General features: G+C 32.1%; 2 protein-coding genes across 2 annotated transcripts; one reads left to right on the forward strand and one right to left on the reverse strand.

The window, feature by feature from the left end:
* Positions 1-1384: 1384 nt before the first annotated feature.
* On the reverse strand, positions 1385-21276 carry LOC124835994 (uncharacterized). Its single transcript, XM_088103524.1, is given in 4 exon segments — positions 1385-1739; positions 1832-2003; positions 2006-2362; positions 20988-21276. Coding segments are annotated over 4 exon segments (1173 nt in total).
* A 2142-nt stretch (positions 21277-23418) lies between these two features.
* Positions 23419-24309, forward strand: LOC148205179 (tripeptidyl-peptidase 2-like). The gene is made up of 4 exons (XM_088103529.1): positions 23419-23497; positions 23959-24044; positions 24116-24167; positions 24244-24309. Exons 1-4 carry the CDS (start codon positions 23453-23455, stop codon positions 24307-24309), a joined length of 249 nt encoding a protein of 82 aa, XP_087959655.1. The 5' UTR covers positions 23419-23452.
* Positions 24310-25095: the final 786 nt, after the last annotated feature.

Raw genomic sequence — 25095 nt, forward strand, 5'->3', positions numbered from 1 at the left:
TAAAAATTAAGATCTCGCCTCAAGCAACTCTCAGGCGGTCTCTAATCTTCCGAGATGGGTAGTGAGTTAGATTTTCTAGATAGAAGACTAAAGAAATTTTAAAGAAAAAAATTTTAGAAATATAAAACTTCTAAGATAAAAAATTCTATTTAAACAATTGATAATTTTAAAATAAAATAATATAATTTCATTATCTAAAGCACTCCATCTAATATTCGATTTTGCAGTTATTAGATATGTGTTTTTAAAATTATAGCATTTTTACCCCTAAGTTAGTTTTATTAATATATTTATATAAAAAGGTTCGTTTTTTAAACTTATTTGTTATTAGTCTTATTTTTTTAGTGAAATTTCTTTTTACGTTTAAATCTACTGTAAAATTTTGGTATTTTGAAAGTTTGGAAGAGTCCAAAAAAGATGGATCTACCAGACTACTAGAAGTGTAGGTAGATCTACCATAAACTTATTACTTGGGGGTTATTATTAGTCAAACCATTGACACAAAACAAGAAAGGAAGAAGGCCAACCTCATATTTTCAGTATTTGACCTTCTCACTCTGTTCTAATGGGCTCCATTCTATTAAATTCTCTTCCTTTTAAAAACCACAACACTTTTCATATTCAGTGAAATGGTAAATTTAGAAGCAACATTGGAGTCAGATTATGGGTCAGAACTCAGAAGATCCTCTGCACTTTACCCTTTGTAAATTCCTCGATACAATGCAAAACCACCGACTTCACTATTTTCCTGTACCTCTATAATTCTTTATCAAATACAATTTTCATATAAAGAAATTCTCAAGATAAGTTAGAATTTTCATATTAAGCTTTTGAGTCCAAATTGATACATTGATTTTTTTTTTTTATATTGTAATGGTGAACTTGTGAAAGAGATTTTTTTTTACAGTAATGATGAACTTGTCAAAGTTGTGAAAAAGATTACTTTATAAAAATTGGAAAGATTTTTTAAATGATTGTAAAAGTAATTTAAAACTTGTTTTAACAAAAATTGTATTTATTAATATATAATTGTTATAAGAATATTATTAAGAGTTAAATATGATTTTAGTTCCTAAACTATCAAGTGAATTTGTTTTTAGTTTCTCTTTCAAACTAAGCTATATTTTGGTCCTTCTTTTTAAGAAAATCATAATTTTTCGTCATTCAAAACCCTTTGATTCTACCACAACCACCTCCGACGCCACCTCCAACGCCATCTCCAACGCCACCGCCGTGATCGCGAGTCGTCCCTTCCTTCCCACGGTCGTCCCCTGGAGTCGGATCTTGAAGTCCTTCATCTTCGCCACCATGAAACTGTGCCCCCTACCCATTTAGAGTTGTTGATGAGATCAACCAAGGTTTCCCCTTGTCCACCCTCAAACACTCAAATATTCTTGAGGCTCTCTTCCGAGCTAACTAAAAGCCAAACTAAATCAGTCTCCAGAATAACTGAAAGTTTTTACAATCATATTGAAAGATTGTACAAAGCGCGCAGAGCATCTTGCTTCACTTGCCATTGGGATTGTGATACGGTTTTACTAGCCTCTAAATTTTTTAGGGTGATAACAAGGAATGGTATTGCACCGGAGGAACCAACTATGGGTTTATTTGAATCCAAAGCACTCAATCCAAGGAAATTCGCAACAATCGCTTCAGCCACCGACGAATTTGAATCACTTGATTCAATTAGTTTTAGCATCTTGTGTACAGTGTCAATTTTCACTACAGTCGCTTTGTTTATGAAATAATTAAATTAACATTAAATTCCAGATATATGAAATATTTGAGTAAACACCATGATGGATTTTGAATGAAAATGCAAATTACGCACGCATCGTTACCGATTCCGAGATTAAGCAAAGCATAGAGCAAAGCGATTCGTGAATGAGCGTCTTCCGAATCGAGCATTTCGACGAGAGGAGGAATTACTCCAAGCATTGTGAGATTAGCTCTCGCTTCAACATCTTCCTTCGCCAGCGACCTCACTCCCTCCGCCGCGATTCCTGCATCGAGAGGTCTTCTTCGCGCAACTCCTTCACCACTCGCTTCAGCTCCGTCAATGCCTCCTCTTTCCTCTCCGCCTCCGCATTCGTTTTTGTCTCCGTCGCGTTCAGCACATCCGACCTCTTCTCTGACCTCTCCTCCTTCTCTGCATGGCTAGCGACCAAGCTAAAGTCACCAACGTTTCCTTCGTCGTCGCCACACTGGCGATAGCGGTAGCGAGAGGTTCTGTCGCAGCTGACGGCATCAAAGATCAAGCGGCAGAGCACACGAAAGTTTGGAAGAAAACACAGAAGAGAAGAACATGGAGAAGACGCAAGGAAAGAGACGACACGAAGGGAGAAAAGGTGGGAAAAATTTACTGAGTATCAGGAAAAAAAAATACGTGACATATCACCGTTAGCCACCTCAGTTGGTTTTTAACGCCGTTGATTTTGGAGGACGAAAAATTGTGGTTTCCTTAAGGTCAAAGACTAAAATGTAGCTTAGTTTGAAAGATGGACTAAAAACAAATTCGCTTGATAATTTAGGGACTAAAAATATATTTAACCATATTATTAATGTTTAGTTAATATATGTTTTAATATGAAAAATATATTTAAAATTTTATATTAATTAAAAATAAGATAAATTTATAATATATATATATATATATATATATATAAGGAAGTATAAATTCCATCTTGAATTATTTTAAACAATTTAGCATATATATTTACTATTAATAATATTTTTTTATATTTTTTAATTTAAATTTTATATATATATAGATGTTTATAAGCTTTGATATATAATTGTGTTAGACTTTTCATTGTGTAGAATTTTTACGATTAATAAAATATTTTTTTAATTATTCTTTAATATGGTTAAGAAACCAACATATATAATATTAAAATTTCAGTGATTTTGGATGTTTCTTCTCAAAATAACCCAACAAATTTAATGACTTCAATTGTTTTAGGTAAACGGAAAATTGAAGAAAAAAAAAGAATTTAGTGGTGAAAAATCATTCTAATTACAGAACGAAAACTAGAAAAAGTGGAATGAAAAAAATAAGGAGAATTATATTGTAATTTGGCAAAGCAAGAAGCAGAAAGGTAGGTTTTAAATTTTGGGCACCACCTATGAAGAAAAATCATTGAGGACATGATGTGGTTGGTGTTGAACTACACATTGTAGGGTACTCAAGCACTTCCTTAGTACATACATTAGACTTTGGTTTTGGTGCAGTGTTCTGTCCACTAGGTCTCACCATTTTTTTTAATTTTTATAACAGCTTCGTACATGTCCGAATCTACATATCTTTTGAAAAGAAAACAATTAAATATCTTTTAAAAATACTTATTAAAATTACCTATTAATTCGTTTACTAAAGGCGTAATATGTTTATTTTATTTATTGAAAATTAAAATAATTAGAGTTATAGAACCATCGGCGTTGAGAAAGAAAAAACTATATATATATTAAGCTTTTGATCCGCAGATCATGCATGAATGAGTGGCGCATTTACTTTGGATTCACACTCAAGAATAAAATAAAGACAACAAAATCGTCAACATATGTGATCTTATATTTCAATAGTTGATAACGGCGAACACGACAACGTAAGTGTGATTAGGTATACTCTTTGCCGACGTAATTTCGTGCTGACATTCTTTTTCTATTAATTTTATAATCCCAACTAGTATAGTCTTTGACCGTCATAGTGATTCTGCATGAAAATTACTTCTTATCACAGCATCAATAATTAAAATTCATATAAACTTGTAATGAAGATTTATTAATTAAACTAACCTGAAACTCTGTCATGAGTTTTATTTTTCATTGGTAAAAGAAATTAAATTGACCGTTAATTTATACAATAAGAAAGTAGAAAAGAGGAAGGCTTAAAATCTTTATTACCAACTGATTTAAAATTGACTGTTGATATTTTTAAAATAAAATAATTGAATATCATTATTTAAAATACTTTACTACTTCTGATACTATTTTTGTAGGGTCTCACAGTTTTACTTGAAAGGTCATTTCATTATTATTATCGTTGTATTAACTAGATAAAAAAAACGCACAAATTTATATTTTTAAATTAGAATGCATATTTACTTTCTTTTAAATTTAAGTTTTATCTTCATTTCAAAAGTTAAAAATCAAAACAATAAAAAATTCCATACGAGATAAAAAGGATAATATTATGTTAAAGTTTAGCGGTTAGTAATTTATTTAACCAAATAAATAATGGCTGGTGAACGTGTTTAATAGTATTTTATTTAATAATTTAAATTTCATTTTAATAAATTTTACTATTAATTTAGTATATTGTTAAATTTTTTTCATTGTAAATTTGAATAAGGAGTAACAATTTCAGATAAGTGAAATTTTATTAGTTATGTTTATTTTATTTTTATTTAAGTCTTTCAATAATGTTAAATATTTCAATTAGGATATACTTTTTTGTAATGATGTGTAGTGTTTTTTCCTGAACTTTCTCATTTTTCTTATAGTTTGATGGGTGATTTATAAGTAAGAAGAATTAACATTATATTTTGAATTATAATGAGTCATTATGAAAAAAAAGTATATTTTGTTCAATTATTATTCACTCTACACAAAGTCTCATTATGAAAAAAAAAGTATATTGTAAAATGAGTCATTCTTGAGATAAAGACAATGCAATCTCTAACTTCAAAGATCAAACTTAGTTTTTATATCAATGTCACATTATATTGTCATTAGAGAGATATAACCGGATGATTACACCAAGTTTTATGTACCTGTTTTCAAAGCGTAAATAGATTGACAATAAGAACAACATGAAAATTGATGAATAAAGATGAATATCAATGACTTTTGAAACATGTGATATTAGAACGAACCATTTGTCGAAATATCAATAAGAATGTCAAAAATCTTTTTTTGTTGTTCTTCATGAAAAAAATAGCATTAGGCTCATGAAGTTCAATTGCCTAATTTTGATATTTGTTACATAGCCATTTACAACAATGATGATATATAAAGATTAACATGATGTCATAGATGATGTACATGTCATTGAACAAAACCATTAAAGAGAACATAATGTGTGTCTATGTCTCTCTCTCTCTTGTCGGTATCAGGACAATAGGTATCTTAGAGTCGCACAGTGGAATAAAATAAGCGGAAAGCGTGTTACAGTCACAAATCAAGTTAAAATAGTCGTTTCAAAAATTTATTTTGTTAGAGAACTTTTATCAAACAATTGATGTGCTAAGAGTTTAAAGAGGGTAGAGTTCAAGAAAATCAACACAGAAATTTTATCCTGGTTCGAATCAAAAGATTCTACGTCCAATCGTTAATCACTATGAATACTGATTAACCTTTTTTACTAAAATAATGTCTATACAAATTACAAGATATGAAGTAAAGATTAAGAAACGAGAACACCTTTCGTTCGACAAACTAACGGAAGAACCTTCCTTCGACAAACGAACCGGAAGAACTTGCTCAGCCAACTTGAAGATAATCACTCCGACCTTAGACACACTAAGCGCGAGCTTCTCCTATTCACAAGAATTGACTTAAGCAACTCTATCACTTGAGAACTTCCTTAGACAAACTGTATTCTCAAATGGCATAGATCCCTTTTCACTCTCATAGAGCTTCCCTTAGGCACAAAGCTCTAATACTCTCAAAATGAAAAGTTCAAGTTAACCCTCTAAGGGTTTTAAAACAACTATATATAGACAGCTGGTCTGAAATTGAAAAAACACATTACAATTGCCAGTGATAATCGATTATTGTTAGTGATAATCGATTATCCTAAGGAACAATCGATTATTCTAAGGACTTGGCCAGTTCTCATCAGGACCAGTGATAATCGATTATTTGAAGTGATAATCGATTATTCCATAGCGAAATGGTTTTTCAGGAAAGCTCATGATAATCGATTATTCCACCACATAATCGATTATATACGTAACTATCTTAAAGATACAAGATTTCTAAGTTTTACATGTTTGAAATCTTTCCTAATACATTTGCAAACTACAAAAGTGCTTTTAAAACAATTATAACTTGATTCTTCGAGTTTATTTCTTACAGCATCATCAAAATCATTTATCTTCAAAGTATCAATGCTCCTCATTGGTAACATCTCTCTCTCACACACACACTTTTGTGTGTGTGTGTGTGTGTGTGTATGTGTGTGTGTTTGTGTGTGTCTTTGTGTATGTGTGTGTGTGTTTGTGTGTCTGTGTGTCTGTTTGTCTATATGTGTGTGTGTCTATGTCTGTGTGTGTGTGTGTGTGTTTGTGTGTGTGTGTATGTGTATATGTGTTTGTGTGTGTTTGTGTTTATGTCTTTGTGTGTGTGTGTGTGTATGTGTGTGTGTGTCTATGTGTGTGTATGTGTGTGTGTGTGTATGTGTTTGTGTGTGTGTGTATGTGTGTGTGTGTCTATGTGTGTGTGTGTATGTGTTTGTGTGTGTGTTTGTTTCTGTGTTTGTGTCTGTGTCTGTTTGTTTGTTTGTGTCTGTGTGTGTGTGTGTTTGTGTTTGTGTCTGTGTTTGTGTTTGTGTGTATGTGTGTCTCTGTGTGTGTGTTGTGTCTGTGTCTGTTTGTGTCTGTGTGTGTTTGTGTGGTTGTGTCCATGTTTGTGTATGTGTGTGTGTGTCTGTGTGTGTGTTTGTGTGTGTGTGTCTGTGTGTGTGTGTCTGTCTGTGTGTGTCGATGTGTGTGTCTGTGTGTGTGTGTGTGTCTGTTTGTCTGTGTGTCGATGTGTGTGTGTGACTGTGTGTGTGTGTGTCTGTGTGCGTGTGTGTTTGTGTGTGCGTGTGCGTGTGTGTGTCTGTTTGTGTATTTATGACAAGCAAAAATTAATGTATATTATCCTTAACTTTATAATCTATGTATTATTTCCTTTATTTTTTTTTAACATTTGCTATTTTAATTTGTTTACAAGAACATGGCTTATGGTAAAGCTTTATATACTTTTAATCGACTTCTATATAATCTACTAAAAGAGATATTAGATTGAGCTTGGTCATTAAAACTCATCCATCATGAGAGAACACCACTCAATATTGTCATAATACTAGTTTAATCCTCTTGGCCAAATGTTGAACCTTTTAGTAGCTATCTTGATGTAGTGGCTTGTGAGAATATTTTTATCTTAGTCGTATTCATACTACTAAATATGGAGAACTCAATCATATTATAGTTGAAATAATAAATTAAGGAAGATTTCACACAAAAAGAAATACAAAATTTGATGTAGAGGTTTGACATACCACAATTGAGATAATAGATTAAGGAAGAATCACACAAAAAGAGATACAAAATTTGATGTGGAAGTTTGACATGTAGGAAAAACTTTAGAAATATCACAAGAAGTATGTATTGTAGTCTAACTTAAAGTATATCCTACCATTAGAGTCAACATTGAAGAAAAGTTGTATTGTTTGAATATGTTAGTTTTTTTAACATATAATTACATATTTGAAAATGAGATCAAGTAGACACTAACTTGAACGTTAAACTGTTTCATACAAATAGCCATCTTCAGAAATTGAAGATTGACAATACTAAATAGTAAAAAAAAAATAAACCAACTAAAAGAGTGTCATACATCAATTAAGAAGAAACAAGATTGAAATCCAAAGGATAATGATGTGTAAGATTATTTCAGTTGTATAGTTACATTAGTATATTGAGTTTGGATCAAATTCTATAAGATAACTATGAGGTGGGTGCCAACAAAATATTACTTGTTATTATAAGAAAATGGTCTACACATGACATTGTGCTAGAATCATTAAATTTGCATTGTATAATCAATTTATGATTTTTTTTTTCCAAAAAAAACAAATTTGGCTCTAGCAATTGATGTTCTATGAAAAAAATAATCTTATCCTCTTCACAATTCTAAGAGTTAAGTTTAAAAAGGGATAAAATGTCTAAGAATTTGAGAAGATAAACTCATAATGAAGGTTGAAGTTATAGACATGAGAAACATTGATCAAATCTATAAAGAAACTGTGATAATGACAATTGAAAATAGCTAGCGAGAGTCTCTTTCACATGTTGGCCTATTAGTGGTTAAACCAATTTTTATTCATAAACTTATATGTGACATGTCAATAATTAAGTAAAAGAAAAATGTTTAAATATGTTGAGAAAGAAAAATCAAGTTGTTCGATATTAAATACATTATTTACTGAAATATTATCTTCTATATCATATATTTGTTTTCTCTCATCATATTTTGGTTATATTATGATATTTTGGAGGAAACGTAGTTTTTTTTTAGTTTCATAGACTTTAACTAAAATAGAAACTTAATTTTTGAAGTAAATCTTAAATTTTATATTTAAAAATATTAGACCGAAATATTTTTCCATAGTGACAGTTAGTAAGATTATATAAAAGAGAAAATAAGAAGACATGAAATGTCTTTTTGATCATTTATTGATGAAGAGTTATGTCTCTCAAATACCTACCATTTTTTTATTGTAGAAAGAAATACTAATGCAATTATTTTTCTTGTGTTTGAGTGTTGCCATAACAACTGAAATATTATTTTTTTTCTTCTCCTATTATTTCCTCTATTTTTGTATAAACATGATATAATTTCCATTATATTAACCATAAATAATTATACACAAATCAACCTCTATAATTTTTGAGAGATAAAACCTGTTAAGTCTCCAACAAGGCAGTTTGTCTGATGGCCTTTAACAGCACCATCACAAACAAACTCATAACACAATCATTGTCAGAAAACAACAACCCTTGGCAAACCACCCACACAAGAGATAAAGCATACATTTTCTTTCTTTTATTATATCAAATTTTAACAAATATTTGTTATACACAAACATAAAATAAAATCATTAACTTTATACATAAAAGACAGGCTTATCTAAGAATTATTTTACTTTAGTTTTGTTTGACACGTAAAGTTTCTCACTCTGTAGGTCGCCGACCGGTCACTGTTTGTGTGTACGCAGACAGTTAACGCCGCACTACTGTGGACCCAACTTTGGCTACATTTCTACTTCTTCTGACTTTCACTTTAACTTATTTCTTATTCAAATTTTGTAGATTTATTTTTTTAACTTAACTAAGTTTTGAAATTTTTAATTAAGTTTTTATTCCACTTATAATTTATTAAAGTTTTAAATTGTTTTAATTAAGTTTCTATAGTTAAATTTTACTGCTAATATATGCCACTTATTTTAAAATTATAAAATATAAAATTAAAAAATTTAAAATTACAAAAAATTTAAAATTTAAAATTATAAAATTATGAAATACATAAACTATAATATTATAAATTTTAAAAACTATTAAATCTATAAAATGAAAACACTAAAAGAATAAAAATATTAAAAAATAAAAATAATAAAATTAAAAATTTTAAAATACAAAATTACAAAACTAAAAATAAAAAATACAAAATTATAGAATTATAGAATTATAGAATTATAGAATTATAGAATTATAGAAAATTATAAAATTATAATTTATTTTATTTTTTATTAAATTAAATTTAATTAAAATTAAAATTAAAATTAAAATTTAATTTATAATTTATTAAACTAAATTTAATTATACTTAAAATTTAATTTATATTTAATTTAATTTATAATATATTTTAGTTTCTTATAATTTTATTTTAAAAATTTTAAAAATATAATTTTTCCGTCCTCTCGACCGGTTAATCATAATCACTTTTATCTACTGAATCTACGTTTTGTATTACATTACTACAGGCTCACTTGCTTTTCGATATAATATCCAACAAAATATGTTTTTATTCTGTCCATTTTTCTAGATACACTATTTCTTTGTTCAAGTCTTGGTCTTTATTTCGTTATCCCTGTTAATATCCTATATTTCCATTTTTCTTTTAGTTTTGTTTTTCACATTTTTTATTTATTTATATCATATCATTCTTTGAAATATTCTTGTCGTGATATCCTTCTTTGATATTCTACATTTAACACTTAATTTTTGAATATCAATTTGAGTTATGTAAACTGAACAAATATATTGATAAATATTGACAATTACCCGACAAAAAGTTTGTTTTATTGTTTATGTGTATAAATTTTTCTTTCTTCAATTTGTTTTCAGTATATTATCAAGTTTGGCTCTCCTTTCACAACCGTGATTTGATTTCGTAAAGATTAAAAAAATATTCATAATGAAATAGTTAATCATTTTCAATAGGGTAGTTAATTAAACTTATCACTAGTGCAGAAAGGGCTTTAGACGTCCGTCTTTGGGTTTTTTGACGTCCGACCTCCAACGGACGTCTATGCGGGTGACGTCTATGTAGACGTCCATTGTGTCAGGTCGGACGTCTATATAGACATCCGTTGTGTCAGGCCGGACGTCTATATAGACGTCCGCTGTGAACCTCTCGGACGTCTATACACTACTGTAGAAAGGGCTTTATTAGACGGGTTATTTAGGGTTATTTAGGATTACGGGTTTTGGACGTTTGTTTGTGCACTGCAACACGTCTGAAGAGCAGATTCGAAATGAAAATGGAGGGAGATGGAGGAGTAAACGACCTAAAACGTAGGCCAAAAAACGCGGCCCAAGAACACGCAACAAACTGCACCAAAATGCACCGAAAACGATTTTTAATCGGTTTAAATGAAAGATATTTCATCACTGAACAATTTAATCGGAATAAAAGTAAGATTAAATGATCCAAAACAGATAAAAACCAACCTGGAAATGCAAGGCGCAGAGAGAACTCTCACGGGTTCGCATAACTCCTCGCGGGTTCGCGTTTCGGTGTGTATGTCCTTATTTTAAACGTCTTTTGAACGTCCGTTGTGGCGAGGACCGGACGTCTATAATATAGTAGACGTCCCGCCCCCTCCAGGACGGACGTTCAAGAGGCTGACAGGGTAGTTGAACCCGTCAGCCTCTTGAACGTCCGTCCTGGAGGGGGACGGACGTGTACTATATATAGACGTCCGTCCCCCTCCAGGACGGACGTTCAAAAGGCTGAATGGTGGAGTTGAAGAGTTGATTGCTTCAGACTTTTGAACGTCCGTCCTGGAGGGGGACGGACGTCTATATATAGTACACGTCCGTCCCCCTCTAGGACGGACGTTCAAGAGGTTGACGACTTCAACATACCCTGTCAGCCTCTTGAACGTCCGTCCTGGAGGGGGACGGACGTACACTGTATATAGACGTCCGTCCCCCTCCAGGACGGACGTTCAAAAGGCTGAAGCAATCAACTCTTTAACTCCACCAGTCAGCCTTGTGAACGTCCGTCCTGGAGGGGGACGGACGTCTATATATAGTACACGTCCGTCCCCCTCCAGGACGGACGTTCAAGAGACTGATGGGTTCAACTACCCTGTCAGCCTATTGAACGTCCTTTCTGGAGGGGGACGGACGTGTACTATATATAGACGTCCGTCCCCCTCCAGGACGGACGTTCAAAAGGCTGAAGCAATCAACTCTTGAACTCCACCAGACAGCCTATTGAACGTCCGTCCTGGAGGGGGACGGACGTTTATATATAGTACACGTCCGTCCCCCTCCAGGACGGACGTTCAAGAGACTGACGGGTTCAACTACCCTGTCAGCCTCTTGAACGTCTGTCCTGGAGGGGGACGGACGTGTACTATATATAGACGTCCGTCCCCCTCCAGGACGGACGTTCAATAGGCTGACAGGGTAGTTGAACCCGTCAGTCTTTTGAACGTCCGTCCTTTAGGGACCCGGACGTTTACTATATATAGACGTCCGTCCCCCTCCAGGACGGACGTTCAAAAGGCTGAATCTTCAACTCTCCCGTCAGCCTTTTGAACGTCCGTTAGAGGGGTCGGACATCTACTATATTATAGACGTCCGGCGCCCTCCAGGACAGACGTTTCCACAGTCAATTATTTACCTTTATGCCACCGATCAATTATTTACGTTGGAGTTTTGGTGGACGGATGTAAGATCCTTGAAAATATTTGTAAGTTAGATACTAGATAAAAAAAAAATTTTTAAAAAAAAAATAGTGAATAGTAAATTGTGAATAGTAAATAGTAAAAAGTGAATAGTAAAAAAAAAAAAAAAAATTATTTTTGGAAAGGATAAGTGTTACACGTAGCTTTGAGATCATAATTCACCAATTTGCAAATAAAAAATTATTTTTGTAATAGTAAAATGAATAAAAAAATGAATAGTACAAATGAATAGTAAAAATGAATAGTACAAATGAATAGTAAAATTTTTTACTATAAATAGCCAAGGGGGGAGGCTGAAAATTTACACCAAAGAACTTAGAAAAATGTTGAGAGAAGAGAGTTGGAAGAATTTCTAACTGCAAAGGGGATATTCTGGAAGTTTTCAAAGAGCGAGGAGATTAAGTCTGTAATAGAGGTAAGGGAAGCCACTCTTATACTTTGCTTTTCTCTAATCCTAAATCTTGAATATGTAGTATTTTGTTGCTGTATGGTCTTGAATTTTGAATGAGAACATTTATTTGTTTCTTTTGTATTTTTGGAAGGACGAGAAGTTGTCTAACCGGCTCTGCCAGATTCAACTTCTTGTTTCCCCAAAACTTTGGTTGTTTCTTATATCTTTATATTGTATTTTTGGAAGGACGAGAAGTTGTCTAACCGGCTCTGCCAGATTCAACTTCTTGTTTCCCCAAAGCTTTTGTTGTTTTTTTTTATATCTTTATATTGTATTTTTGGAAGGATGTGAAGTTGTCTAACCGGCTCTGCCAGATTCAACTTCTTGTTTCCCCAGAAATTTTATTGTTTTATCTATTCTTTTTATTTCATCTTTGTGGAAGGATGAGAAGTTGTCTAACCGGCTCTGCCAGATTCAACTTCTTGTTTCCCCTGAATTTTTATATTAATATTATTTTGATGGTAAGGGCAACTAATTATTTTTGTATGAATTTATAAATATACGAATGTTGAACTGGTGTTCTCTTGCGAAACTGTTTTATGACTTTTATTATATTGGGTGTTATAACTGAAACTGTTAAATTGTACATGTTCTGATGTGATGAATTTATTGAATGAGTTTGTTGGCTGAAATTGATCTTGTTAGAAGGTCTGGAGTAAGGGTTCTGTAATAGCTTATATATGAGTATTAAATAGATATACAGATACTGTTTGAGGTTGTTGTGAGAGGAAGTAAAAATATTAAAATTAGGCATTTTAGATTTAGAGCATAAGACAACAAGGTAGATAAATTAAATAAATAAATTGATTAATTATTGAGGGCCTCCCTTTGTTGGTAGGATAGAGGAACCTTAAAAACCTGAGTTGGCACATCCCTGATCATAGAGCAGCCCTGGTCTGGTCCAGTCAGTTGTGACTAGTCATATGTGCTGGCGTCGAAGGTGAGTTTGATGCGTTCAGACATCTGGGTCCTCTCCGGTGACCAATTGGGGTAAAGAAAAATCTCTACTAGGATGAAAATAAAATAAAACAAGTTGATTGTAGATGCATAATATTATCATGGTAAAAATTTCATATATATTTTATTTATCATTACATTGAGCCCAGACTTTAATATGTAGTTCCTACGATATGTTGATATATTTTGGTTGATCCATGATCTTTGTTTGGTGAAAATATGTTGAGTTATACTCGTTATGGGCAAAATGAGTTTATAATATGAAGCATGATATATGGCAATATGTTTAATTTATTGATACCAAAACGGGTTATTATGAATTCATGATTAAAGAATGAACATGATTGAGTTAGGTGGATAAGAGGGTATGAATTGTTGGTTTTATGAAATGTTGGAGTGGATATGAGAAATCATTACTTATGAAATGATGTTTACTACCGGGAGTAGTATGTTCGAGTTATACCATGAGAGTTTGGTATGAGCAATGTAACACCTGAGGTTTATGAAAGCAGGCAGAAAGTGGTCTGACCATAAGGCTTTGACATAAACATATGATTCGTAAGTTATATAGAAGCAGGCAGAGAGGGGTCTGACCATAAGGCTTCAGAAAGTAAGACATAGTATATAAGTGAGGCTTAAGGAAGCAGGCAGAGAGCGGTCTGACCATAAGGCTTCATGAGTAAGCATGGTACACTTGTAAGAATTATGGAAATGGAAAAGATGATTTTGATAATGATGAATTAATGACATCGGAATAATGATATTTTATCAATTGCAGAAATACATGATTATAATATTTTTATTACAAGTTTAATGATTTTATGATATGGTTGGCTTACCCTTATTTGTTTGTACTATGATCATATAACTCATGTTATATGTGATTAGATAATGTTGCAGATGCGGTTGAAAAAGCTTAGAGATGAGAGAGATGCGGGGAAAAACTTTCATGGATTTTTGTAAAAAGAATAAATTTGTATTGGGAAGATTATGTTGTGTAAAACTTATAAGTTGAAATTTCAATGGTGAAGACTATATTGTTTAAAGTTTGTAAGTTTGGTACTGTACTTTGGAGTAATTGAAATAAAGTTTGATTGTTTATATGAGATATCAAATTAATTTAGTCTCTACTATTAGTAATACCCTTTAAAATATTAGGGTGTTACATTTGGGTATCAGAGCAATGGTTTTCGAAAATATTTTGGGACTCTAGGGAGTGAAATTATTATTCTTAGTAAAATATCAATTGAGTTGATTCTTGTTTTATTGGAAACTAGACTCAAAGAGCTTCAATTTGACTACTCATACGCATATTTTGGACTTTGGGAAGGAGTCTAACTGAGCTGGGGAAAACGTGACAGTTTTACTGTCCAGGGGCTAGCGTCCAACCTTAATTTTAGGTGTATTTTTACAAGTTGCAACTTTTTGGAGTGAGTAGGTTGTGTTCTGCACTGGGAGAACATTTTGAGACCCTTTGGAGACTTTCCTTCCATGTTTTAGGGCTGGAAAATGGTTTAGGATGGTCCATTGGTTGTTTATTATTGTTAAGTGCCAAGTGCATGGGTCCTTAGTTGTCTAAGGCATCTTCTTTTAATTCCAAATCAGATTTGGAGTTTTGGAGGAGAGTAGAGAGGTCCTTGGTGGGAGGTGGACGAAATCCTAAGTGTCCTAAGTGTGGAGGCTGACTTGGTCTAGCAAGGAGGAGAGGAGTTGCTCTTTTTGAAGAAGAGTTTAAGGTGTTTTAGTCTTCATGAGGTAAGGGGAGCTAACTCAACTTAATTTCTAGAATTTTGTAGTTAGAAATATGGTTTCAATTGCTTGACTTTGATGAAGGGGAGCTAATCCTTTCTTGTTATGATCATGAATAAGAATATGAATATGTTAAAAATTTGGTAATGGTAGTTATCTATTGATTTGTGTAAAATTTGGTTTTCATGATTATAATTTCTTATTTTCGAGTTACTGTGGTGATAAATTTCTATTAATTGTTTTCACCGTTGGATTTAGCTAAAATTTTAATATGTGAATCCTAAGACATATTACTAAACTTTGACTGTTCGGATTTGAAAATAGAAGTCTGTACTTGGAGAAATAAATCCTATAAGTTTGAGTAAATTAGTTACCCCTTTAATTACTAAGTTGTCTCAGTAAAATATAGAATTCTGACCTATTTGACCGATAGATCAACCTCAAAATTTGATATGGAATCCCTAAGACATATTAATACACTGTGACCGATCGGATTTGAAATTGAAGGTCTATGCTTAGAGAAAGAAATTTCGAAAGTTTGAAATATTTGATGAACAATGTGATTCTGTTCTTAAGTTATAATGGTAACAATTTCATATATATTCCATTTACCGTTAGATTGAGCCCAAACTTTAGTATGGAGTTCATAAGACATATTAGGTGATCTTGACCGTTCAGATTTGGAATTAGATGTCTGTGCTTAGAGGAATTCATTCCGTATTTTGAGTTTAACCGAGAATCACTTAAATTTCTGTCTCTGAGTTACCTCGGTAAAACCTTCATATCTACTTAGTTAACCGTTAGATTAACCTGGAACTTTAGTATGAGGTTTCTAACAGATAGGAACATACTTCGACCGTTCGGATTTTAGATCGGAGGTACCGATTTAGAGATATTAATTTTGTAACTTCTCAGGGATCTCAATATTGCTTAATTTATGTTTTTGGATCATTTATAAAAAAATTGATGATTTCCGCCTCATTAACTGTTGGATTGGACTGAAAAGCTTACCATATGATCTAAACATGTTGTTGATTAGTTTGATTGGTTCAGATCGTCGATAAATAATATGTTGAAAAAGGTAATTTGGTTAATTTGTGCTACTTTGGTAAGTAGGCAGAATTGAAACTGAGATATGTTGATTGGTTATTATGTGCTTGTTGAGCATGATTGGTTTGGTATTAGTGGTTGAGATGACATGTGATTGGTTATGAATGATATGTTAGGAAAATGTAATTTTGTTAATTTATGCTACATTGGTAAGTAGACAGAAGGGAATTGAGAAAAGTTCACCGGTTCTCTTATGTTTGTTGAATATGATTAGTTTTGGATGGGTTGTGGTTGATTATGAATAATTTGTTGAAATAATGTAAATGATGTTGGTTTGCGCTACCTTGGTAAGTAGGCGAGTAGATGTTGGGTCTGCGTTACTTTGGTAAGTAAGCAGGGTGATTTGCGCTACTTTGATAAGTAGGCAGGATGAGATGATGAATGAAGAGATAAAGAGAATGATATAAATCGGGCTACTTTGATAAGTAGGCAGATTAACTATGTGAGTATTGTCTTGCTGCGCTACTTTGGTAAGTAGGCAGAAGATCTTGTTTTATGCTACTTTGGTAAGTAGGCGAATTAATTATACCGTACTGCTTTGGTAAGTAGACAATAATGTCTTGCTGTGCTGCTTTGATAAGTAGACAATATTGTCTTGCGGTGCTACTTTGATAAGTAGAGAGAATAACTTGGTTTGTACTACTTTGGTAAGTAGGTCGGATGAGGTGAAGTTGTAACACTTTGATAAGTGGAATAGTAAAATTGTTGAGCAATGATATTGTGATAATATGTTGAGTGGGTGTGCTTAACTGTATTGAATATTGTGGATGTATTATTAACGGATTGTGAATGAATTGTATGCTTGTTTCAGTTAGCTCACCCTATTGTTTGTGTTTGTGTATGTGAATGCAATGATCGTATAATGTGTCATATTATCGGGAGCATAAACTATTTCAGATGAATTAGCATATGGTTCTAGACTTGCTTAGAAGATGTGAGATCTGTAAAAAAAAAAAAAAAAAAAAGAGACATGGGGGATTTCTAAATAAATATATTTTGAAATTTCAAACTGTGTGGAATTTTAAATTTAAGAAGTTTATGAACTGTGTGAAATTTTATTTTAGAAGACTTGTGTTGTAATACAACACTTAATATTTTGTTGGTGTTGAAAATTGTTAAAGAAAAGTAATATATGCATTTTTGTGGAAAAATAAATTGTAACGCCTAAATCGGGGTGTTACACTATTGGGTATCAGAGCAATGGTTTTCGAAAATTCATATCTCTTTTGTAAGTAATCTTTTGTTAAATAGTCTTTGTTTAAATAAATAATTTTCGAGGACGAAAATAATTGTTGTTGGGGAGATTGTAAGATCCTTGAAAATATTTGTAAGTTAGATACTAGATAAAAAAAAAATTTAAAAAAAAAATAGTGAATAGTAAATTGTGAATAGTAAATAGTAAAAAGTGAATAGTAAAAAAAAAAAATAAAAAAAAATAAAATTATTTTTGGAAAGGATAAGTGTTACACGTAGCTTTGAGATCAGAATTCACCAATTTGCAAATAAAAAATTATTTTTGTAATAGTAAAATGAATAAAAAAATGAATAGTACAAATGAATAGTAAAAATGAATAGTACAAATGAATAGTAAAATTTTTTACTATAAATAGCCAAGGGGGGAGGCTGAAAATTTACACCAAAGAACTTAGAAAAATGTTGAGAGAAGAGAGTTGGAAGAATTTCTAACTGCAAAGGGGATATTCTGGAAGTTTTCAGAGAGCGAGGAGATTAAGTCTGTAATAGAGGTAAGGGAAGCCACTCTTATACTTTGCTTTTCTCTAATCCTAAATCTTGAATATGTAGTATTTTGTTGTTGTATGGTCTTGAATTTTGAATGAGAACATTTATTTGTTTCTTTTGTATTTTTGGAAGGACGAGAAGTTGTCTAACCGGCTCTGCCAGATTCAACTTCTTGTTTCCCCAAAACTTTGGTTGTTTCTTATATCTTTATATTGTATTTTTGGAAGGACGAGAAGTTGTCTAACCGGCTCTGCCAGATTCAACTTCTTGTTTCCCCAAAGCTTTTGTTGTTTTTTTTTATATCTTTATATTGTATTTTTGGAAGGATGTGAAGTTGTCTAACCGGCTCTGCCAGATTCAACTTCTTGTTTCCCCAGAAATTTTATTGTTTTATCTATTCTTTTTATTTCATCTTTGTGGAAGGATGAGAAGTTGTCTAACCGGCTCTGCCAGATTCAACTTCTTGTTTCCCCTGAATTTTTATATTAATATTATTTTGATGGTAAGGGCAACTAATTATTTTTGTATGAATTTATAAATATACGAATGTTGAACTGGTGTTCTCTTGCGAAACTGTTTTATGACTTTTATTATATTGGGTGTTATAACTGAAACTGTTAAATTGTACATGTTCTGATGTGATGAATTTATTGAATGAGTTTGTTGGCTGAAATTGATCTTGTTAGAAGGTCTGGAGTAAGGGTTCTGTAATAGCTTATATATGAGTATTAAATAGATATACAGATACTGTTTGAGGTTGTTGTGAGAGGAAGTAAAAATATTAAAATTAGGCATTTTAGATTTAGAGCATAAGACAACAAGGTAGATAAATTAAATAAATAAATTGATTAATTATTGAGGGCCTCCCTTTGTTGGTAGGATAGAGGAACCTTAAAAACCTGAGTTGGCACATCCCTGATCATAGAGCAGCCCTGGTCTGGTCCAGTCAGTTGTGACTAGTCATATGTGCTGGCGTCGAAGGTGAGTTTGATGCGTTCAGACATCTGGGTCCTCTCCGGTGACCAATTGGGGTAAAGAAAAATCTCTACTAGGATGAAAATAAAATAAAACAAGTTGATTGTAGATGCATAATATTATCATGGTAAAAATTTCATATATATTTTATTTATCATTACATTGAGCCCAGACTTTAATATGTAGTTCCTACGATATGTTGATATATTTTGGTTGATCCATGATCTTTGTTTGGTGAAAATATGTTGAGTTATACTCGTTATGGGCAAAATGAGTTTATAATATGAAGCATGATATATGGCAATATGTTTAATTTATTGATACCAAAACGGGTTATTATGAATTCATGATTAAAGAATGAACATGATTGAGTTAGGTGGATAAGAGGGTATGAATTGTTGGTTTTATGAAATGTTGGAGTGGATATGAGAAATCATTACTTATGAAATGATGTTTACTACCGGGAGTAGTATGTTCGAGTTATACCATGAGAGTTTGGTATGAGCAATGTAACACCTGAGGTTTATGAAAGCAGGCAGAAAGTGGTCTGACCATAAGGCTTTGACATAAACATATGATTCGTAAGTTATATAGAAGCAGGCAGAGAGGGGTCTGACCATAAGGCTTCAGAAAGTAAGACATAGTATATAAGTGAGGCTTAAGGAAGCAGGCAGAGAGCGGTCTGACCATAAGGCTTCATGAGTAAGCATGGTACACTTGTAAGAATTATGGAAATGGAAAAGATGATTTTGATAATGATGAATTAATGACATCGGAATAATGATATTTTATCAATTGCAGAAATACATGATTATAATATTTTTATTACAAGTTTAATGATTTTATGATATGGTTGGCTTACCCTTATTTGTTTGTACTATGATCATATAACTCATGTTATATGTGATTAGATAATGTTGCAGATGCGGTTGAAAAAGCTTAGAGATGAGAGAGATGCGGGGAAAAACTTTCATGGATTTTTGTAAAAAGAATAAATTTGTATTGGGAAGATTATGTTGTGTAAAACTTATAAGTTGAAATTTCAATGGTGAAGACTATATTGTTTAAAGTTTGTAAGTTTGGTACTGTACTTTGGAGTAATTGAAATAAAGTTTGATTGTTTATATGAGATATCAAATTAATTTAGTCTCTACTATTAGTAATACCCTTTAAAATATTAGGGTGTTACAACGGACGTCTATGGGGTGACGTTAAAGATCAATTCTGCACTAGTGTATCTTTCCCCTCCGGTGAAGCTATAGAATTAAGTATAATAGAAAAATCACATATACTTATAATTTTTTTATCTAGTAATATTTTATAATTTTCAACTTAAGTTATATATTTTTAGAAGTTTTATAAATTACATAATTACTTGGAGTGCTTGATTCATTATGTAACATCTCAATTATATAACAACTATATATTGTGGTAGTCCCCAATTATGATGTAGGAGAAAAGTTAGGAGTTAAACTCGCAACTAAAGTCTTAAGAATTACAGTCATCTTTAAAAGAAGCCATAATTTAGAACTTTAAGTACTAAAGAGTATTTCAAAATACATGAAATAACTAAGAAAATCCTAAGGACACTAGGTTGCAGCATCATCGCCTTCCAATGTCCGCTCCAGGGGTACCTTATCACCCTCTACTCACATCCAAGTGGATGATCATTGCAAAAGAAGCACACAACACAAACAAGATATAAACAAGTAGAAAGGGTGAGTTACACTACAAGAAATATTGAAATTATATACGGACTATTATATACGGATTTAAATCCGTATATAATTTAAATATTTTATACGGATATTACATACGGATTTTAAAAAAAATTATATACAGATATTATATACGGATTTTCCGTATATAAATTCCATACATAAAGTTGGCGCGTAGCGGCGGGAAAATTTCATAAGGATATATCCCCTGGAATTCCATTAACCGTATCTAAGTAGAATGAAGTATATTATATACGGATTTCAAAAAAAAAATTTAAAAAAATGTATTTTTATTAATTAGAAGCTGAAACGTATCATTCACTGTTATCCCTCTCGAACCGTCGAGCTACTCTCTCTGAAAACCTCGAGCTATCTCTCTCCTCGAACCCTCGAGTCCTTTCTCTCTCGAACCCTGGAGCTGTCGCCGTCCCTCTCTCGAGCCGTCTTCGCTCTCCCTGACCCTCTCTCCAGCCCTCTTCACAGTCCCTGTCCGTCGTGCTCTGCTTCTGTCTCCTCTCTCTCTGTCGAAGTGTCCGTCGTGTTCCGGCGTTCACCAAGCAATCTCCTTGTTCGTCGGGTGTCGTAGTTGGATGCTGAAGGAGTATCTTCATTTGGTAAGTAAACCCTAATCCTAATGCTTAGTAATCGATGAAATCGTTAATCGCGAACCCTAATCTTTTTCGTTGTTTGTTTTATTTGACACATTTGTGGTTGGTCTCGCAAGCCGTGGTTGGAGTTTAGGAAGCATCGATTGAGGCTAGTGTTTGTCAGTGGTATGTAGGACTGAGACATATACCATTTGATTATGAAGGCCCTTAGTGAAGGAACCAAAGGTGAGTGAGTTCCTTTGCCTTTTGAAGTTTCTTAGATGCAGAAAAAATTGTTTGTACTGTGTTCTTTTGCTTCATTTGCTTAATAATATGTTGTTACAGTTGTCAATAATTTAATAATTCTAATTCCTAATTTGTACACCCTACATTTCGCAGTCTAATCATATATGCAGCATATAAATAGGAAACATTAATGAGAACAATGTTATAACATGCAGTGTGCATAAATGTTAGCTTAATCTTTTCTCAAACAAGGCTATTGCAATGCTTTCAATTTGTATGTGTATTTGGTATATTTTGTTTGGAGAAAAACATGCTAGGAGCTTTACTGTATTCCTTTGGTATATTTGTTGTCTGTAGGTCATCTAGCATGAAATAGGCACAGGACAAGCAATGGATGAGTGTTTTAATGGAAAATAATAATTATTTTTTAATTAAAAAGGTCTAAGGTCTAACCAAACAATAGAAATTCAATTGAAACTATAGAATTAGCGTCTGTTAAAAGTAGTTTACAACAACTTCAAAAAGACAACATCATAGTTACAACGTCATCCTAAAGGAAAATTCACTATGTTGAACTACAATAGAATGAGGACAGATATTTGACTTAGTTTTTGCTAAATAATGTAAATTTGTTGTTCCATTTTCTGAATGAAAATTTGTTTTCTCCTGTTTCTAGTGTAGTGGTCGATCCTTCCAATCCTTCTAGAAAGTATAAATTGTTTAGGTTAGATATTCTTTTGCTCATTATTATGAAAAATAAGATGCATTTAGCTTGGGTTCTTATATAGAAATTATGAGTTTTAATTTTTGCAACTTTTTTGGGACTAAATACAATTTACTAATAGTCAGGTTGTAAAGTAGTGGGACTTATAATCTATTGGGTGAGAATGCCAGTGTAAGCCTGTAATGGGATTTGCCAGATGACATTTGATATTTTTGGTGTATTCCAACATCTTTTCTATTTGGGTAGCACTTTCACATGTTTGGAAATACTTTTCTCCAAGGAAATTATCGCATATTTCTTTTAGCTCCCAGAGAAAGCTGGAAAAAAAAATAAAATGTCCATTTCTCTAAAATCACATATACCATGTCTGTTTATGATATATTTTATATCTCGTGCTTTATCTGTTTATGATTTGTAGCGTATATATTCAAGTGGAGATGTCTATCCAAGTTCTTCTAATCTTCCCAAAGGAGAGTATACTTTACAGTTATATTTGAGGTACATGCCTTTTCTTACCATAAACCTGGGATGAGAGTGCACATACTTCTTAATAGTATTAGTTCACTACTAGCATTCATCCGCTACTAATGAATTGAAATATATTTCAAAATTTACAAAGTCAAGTAATGTCCTTAAATATATTTCAATTCATTGGTAGTAGATGAATTCTAGTAATGAACTAATACTGTTAAGATAACTTGAAAGGTTGATTTATTTATTATACTTCTAATAAGAAAGCTAGCATAGCACAATTTGAATGTTTCTTGATTCATAAAATATTTATGCATAAAAGATCATTCAACTTAGTCCCTTACTGATAGAATACCAGTTGAGCAGAATTCTTAAATCACACAAAATACATACAATACAGCTGTATTTACTATGCGAAGTATGAGGAGACAAAACAGCCACTTTTATCTATATTCCCCCTTATACATACTTTTAATAGCATTGGACATCTCCTTACTTTGTCGTAAATTGTCAACATAACGGTTATATTGAACATATTCTAACAATATATAGCTGCTATGATACTTATGATTAAACCTAATCTAATAATAAATTAACTCCTATTTTCTACCATTAACTGCCAAAATGAGAGTTATCATTACACTTGTATCTAATAAAATATTAGTTCTCACGATTGTTCTCATTGGTTCCCGTCACTTGCCTTCATAATAGTTCATAATTATTTGTTTCAGGCATGACAATGTGTAGATTTTGGAAAAGATGAGGCACTTGGTGTTATTCATTGAGCGAAATTTGGAAGAGAAGGTAGTTTATCATATCAATTTTAAGTATTTCACAAATGAACAATTGTTACTGAAGTCTAGAAGAGCTTTTCAACTATGATTGAAGGTTTTTGAAGTAGCTTTGAGAATGTAACTCATGGTAAAATTGGGGTCGAGGGACCATAAATCTTATCGAGGGTAGAGTTTTGAAAATATTACTAAATGGTATTTTATCAAATCACGTGGCAGCTGTCTTACACAAATCAGATGATGTGTTGGGTTAGACGTGCCCAAATTAAAGAAGCTTTTGCCTGGATTCTCGAAGTTTTATAATTCTCCAAATGTTTGACACTTGTGTTTGAAAATAATTTGTTTGTAGATGCCTTTATCAAAGAGTGCTTCTGCTGTCTAGCCGTAAATAATTCCATGTGGACCACTAGACTTTAGATTAAGTATTCTTTCTATCTGTTGACTGATTTTCTTTTTATGTTTTGATTGTTTTAGGATGTAATTCGGTTAAGCTTTTTCTCTCAACCTGATGGCCCACTGATGGGGAATGGTTCCTTTAAGTCCTCATCACTAGTTCCAGGGTATGTGAGTAGGTTTGTAGCCTTGGTTTAAATTTCTTCGTGTAATTGTGTTGACTTTTGGTTATTGGCAGTATAAAAGAAGGGCTGTATATTGGTCCACCACAAAAAGAAAAACTTCCCAAGGTACATTGTTATCCCCTGTCAACATTTCAGATATTGCTACTGACAGTATATAACGGTGTTTGTAAAATTTCTGCAGAATTCTCCACCCGGATCTGTATTGCTAGGGACAATTTCATATGGGAATCTATCATATCATATGTAACTAAGGATATTGTCTAATTACATGTTTTCTTTTGAAAGATTGACGAGGACAAGGGAAAAGGTTCTTCCTTATCTTCCAAGAAGAATGTTACAGAACGCTTAAATGAAGAGGTACTACGAAAAGTCATACATTAGCAGAAGAACTTCCTTTGGTTATTTGTTTTCTGTTTTTACTTAAGGTTCAATTCATGCTCATTTTTGCATAACTTTTCTTAAGGAAATTGTGTTCTATTCGATATTTGCACCTTATAAAAATTCAGCATTTGAAATATTAGTTGACTTCTTTTTCATAATATTTTAGATAAAAACTCTTAAGAAAAGAAAATAAGAAAAAATCTGCTGAAAATTCTTTGCTGTTTTGATAAAAATGTTGTAGGAAATTATTTGATGTTTGGATATAAAAATGCTGCAGAAAATTGTTTGTTGTGTTGATTCAAATGCTACATAAATATTTTATTGTATTAGTTGGTTAAAATCTTGTTTAATATATATTTGTATAGTGTGGATGCAGGGCATATATATTTATTGTATGGGATGTTAGTCTTGATTGATATATTGTTATATATATTACATTTATTACGTTATATAAGCTAAGATAAGTTTTCGAAACCTATGTCTTATTTTTGATAAATGTTGAAAGTTTTCAGTGAATTATATCTTTTATTAAATAGTTGTAAATGTTTATCTATATTAGATGATTTTTGGCAATTTGTTAGTTATGTTGACTTTTCTCAGAAACTCATAACTATTCAATGCAGATGCAGATTCAACTATTTTTTTTTTATAA

This window comes from Vigna umbellata, chromosome 1, assembly GCF_029865625.1.
Source record: "Vigna umbellata cultivar VRB3 chromosome 1, Vumbellata_1.0, whole genome shotgun sequence".
In the NCBI taxonomy this organism is placed as follows: Eukaryota; Viridiplantae; Streptophyta; class Magnoliopsida; order Fabales; family Fabaceae; genus Vigna; species Vigna umbellata.

Excerpts from the sequence above, each read along its gene's own strand:
- LOC148205179 (XM_088103529.1), top strand. The coding sequence starts at position 23,453 with ATGAGGCACTTGGTGTTATTCATTGAGCGAAATTTGGAAGAGAAG. Across the intron at positions 23,498-23,958 it reads AGCGAAATTTGGAAGAGAAG|GATGTAATTCGGTTAAGCTT; the intron begins GTAGTTTATCAT and ends TGATTGTTTTAG. Across the intron at positions 24,168-24,243 it reads AAAAAGAAAAACTTCCCAAG|AATTCTCCACCCGGATCTGT; the intron begins GTACATTGTTAT and ends AAATTTCTGCAG.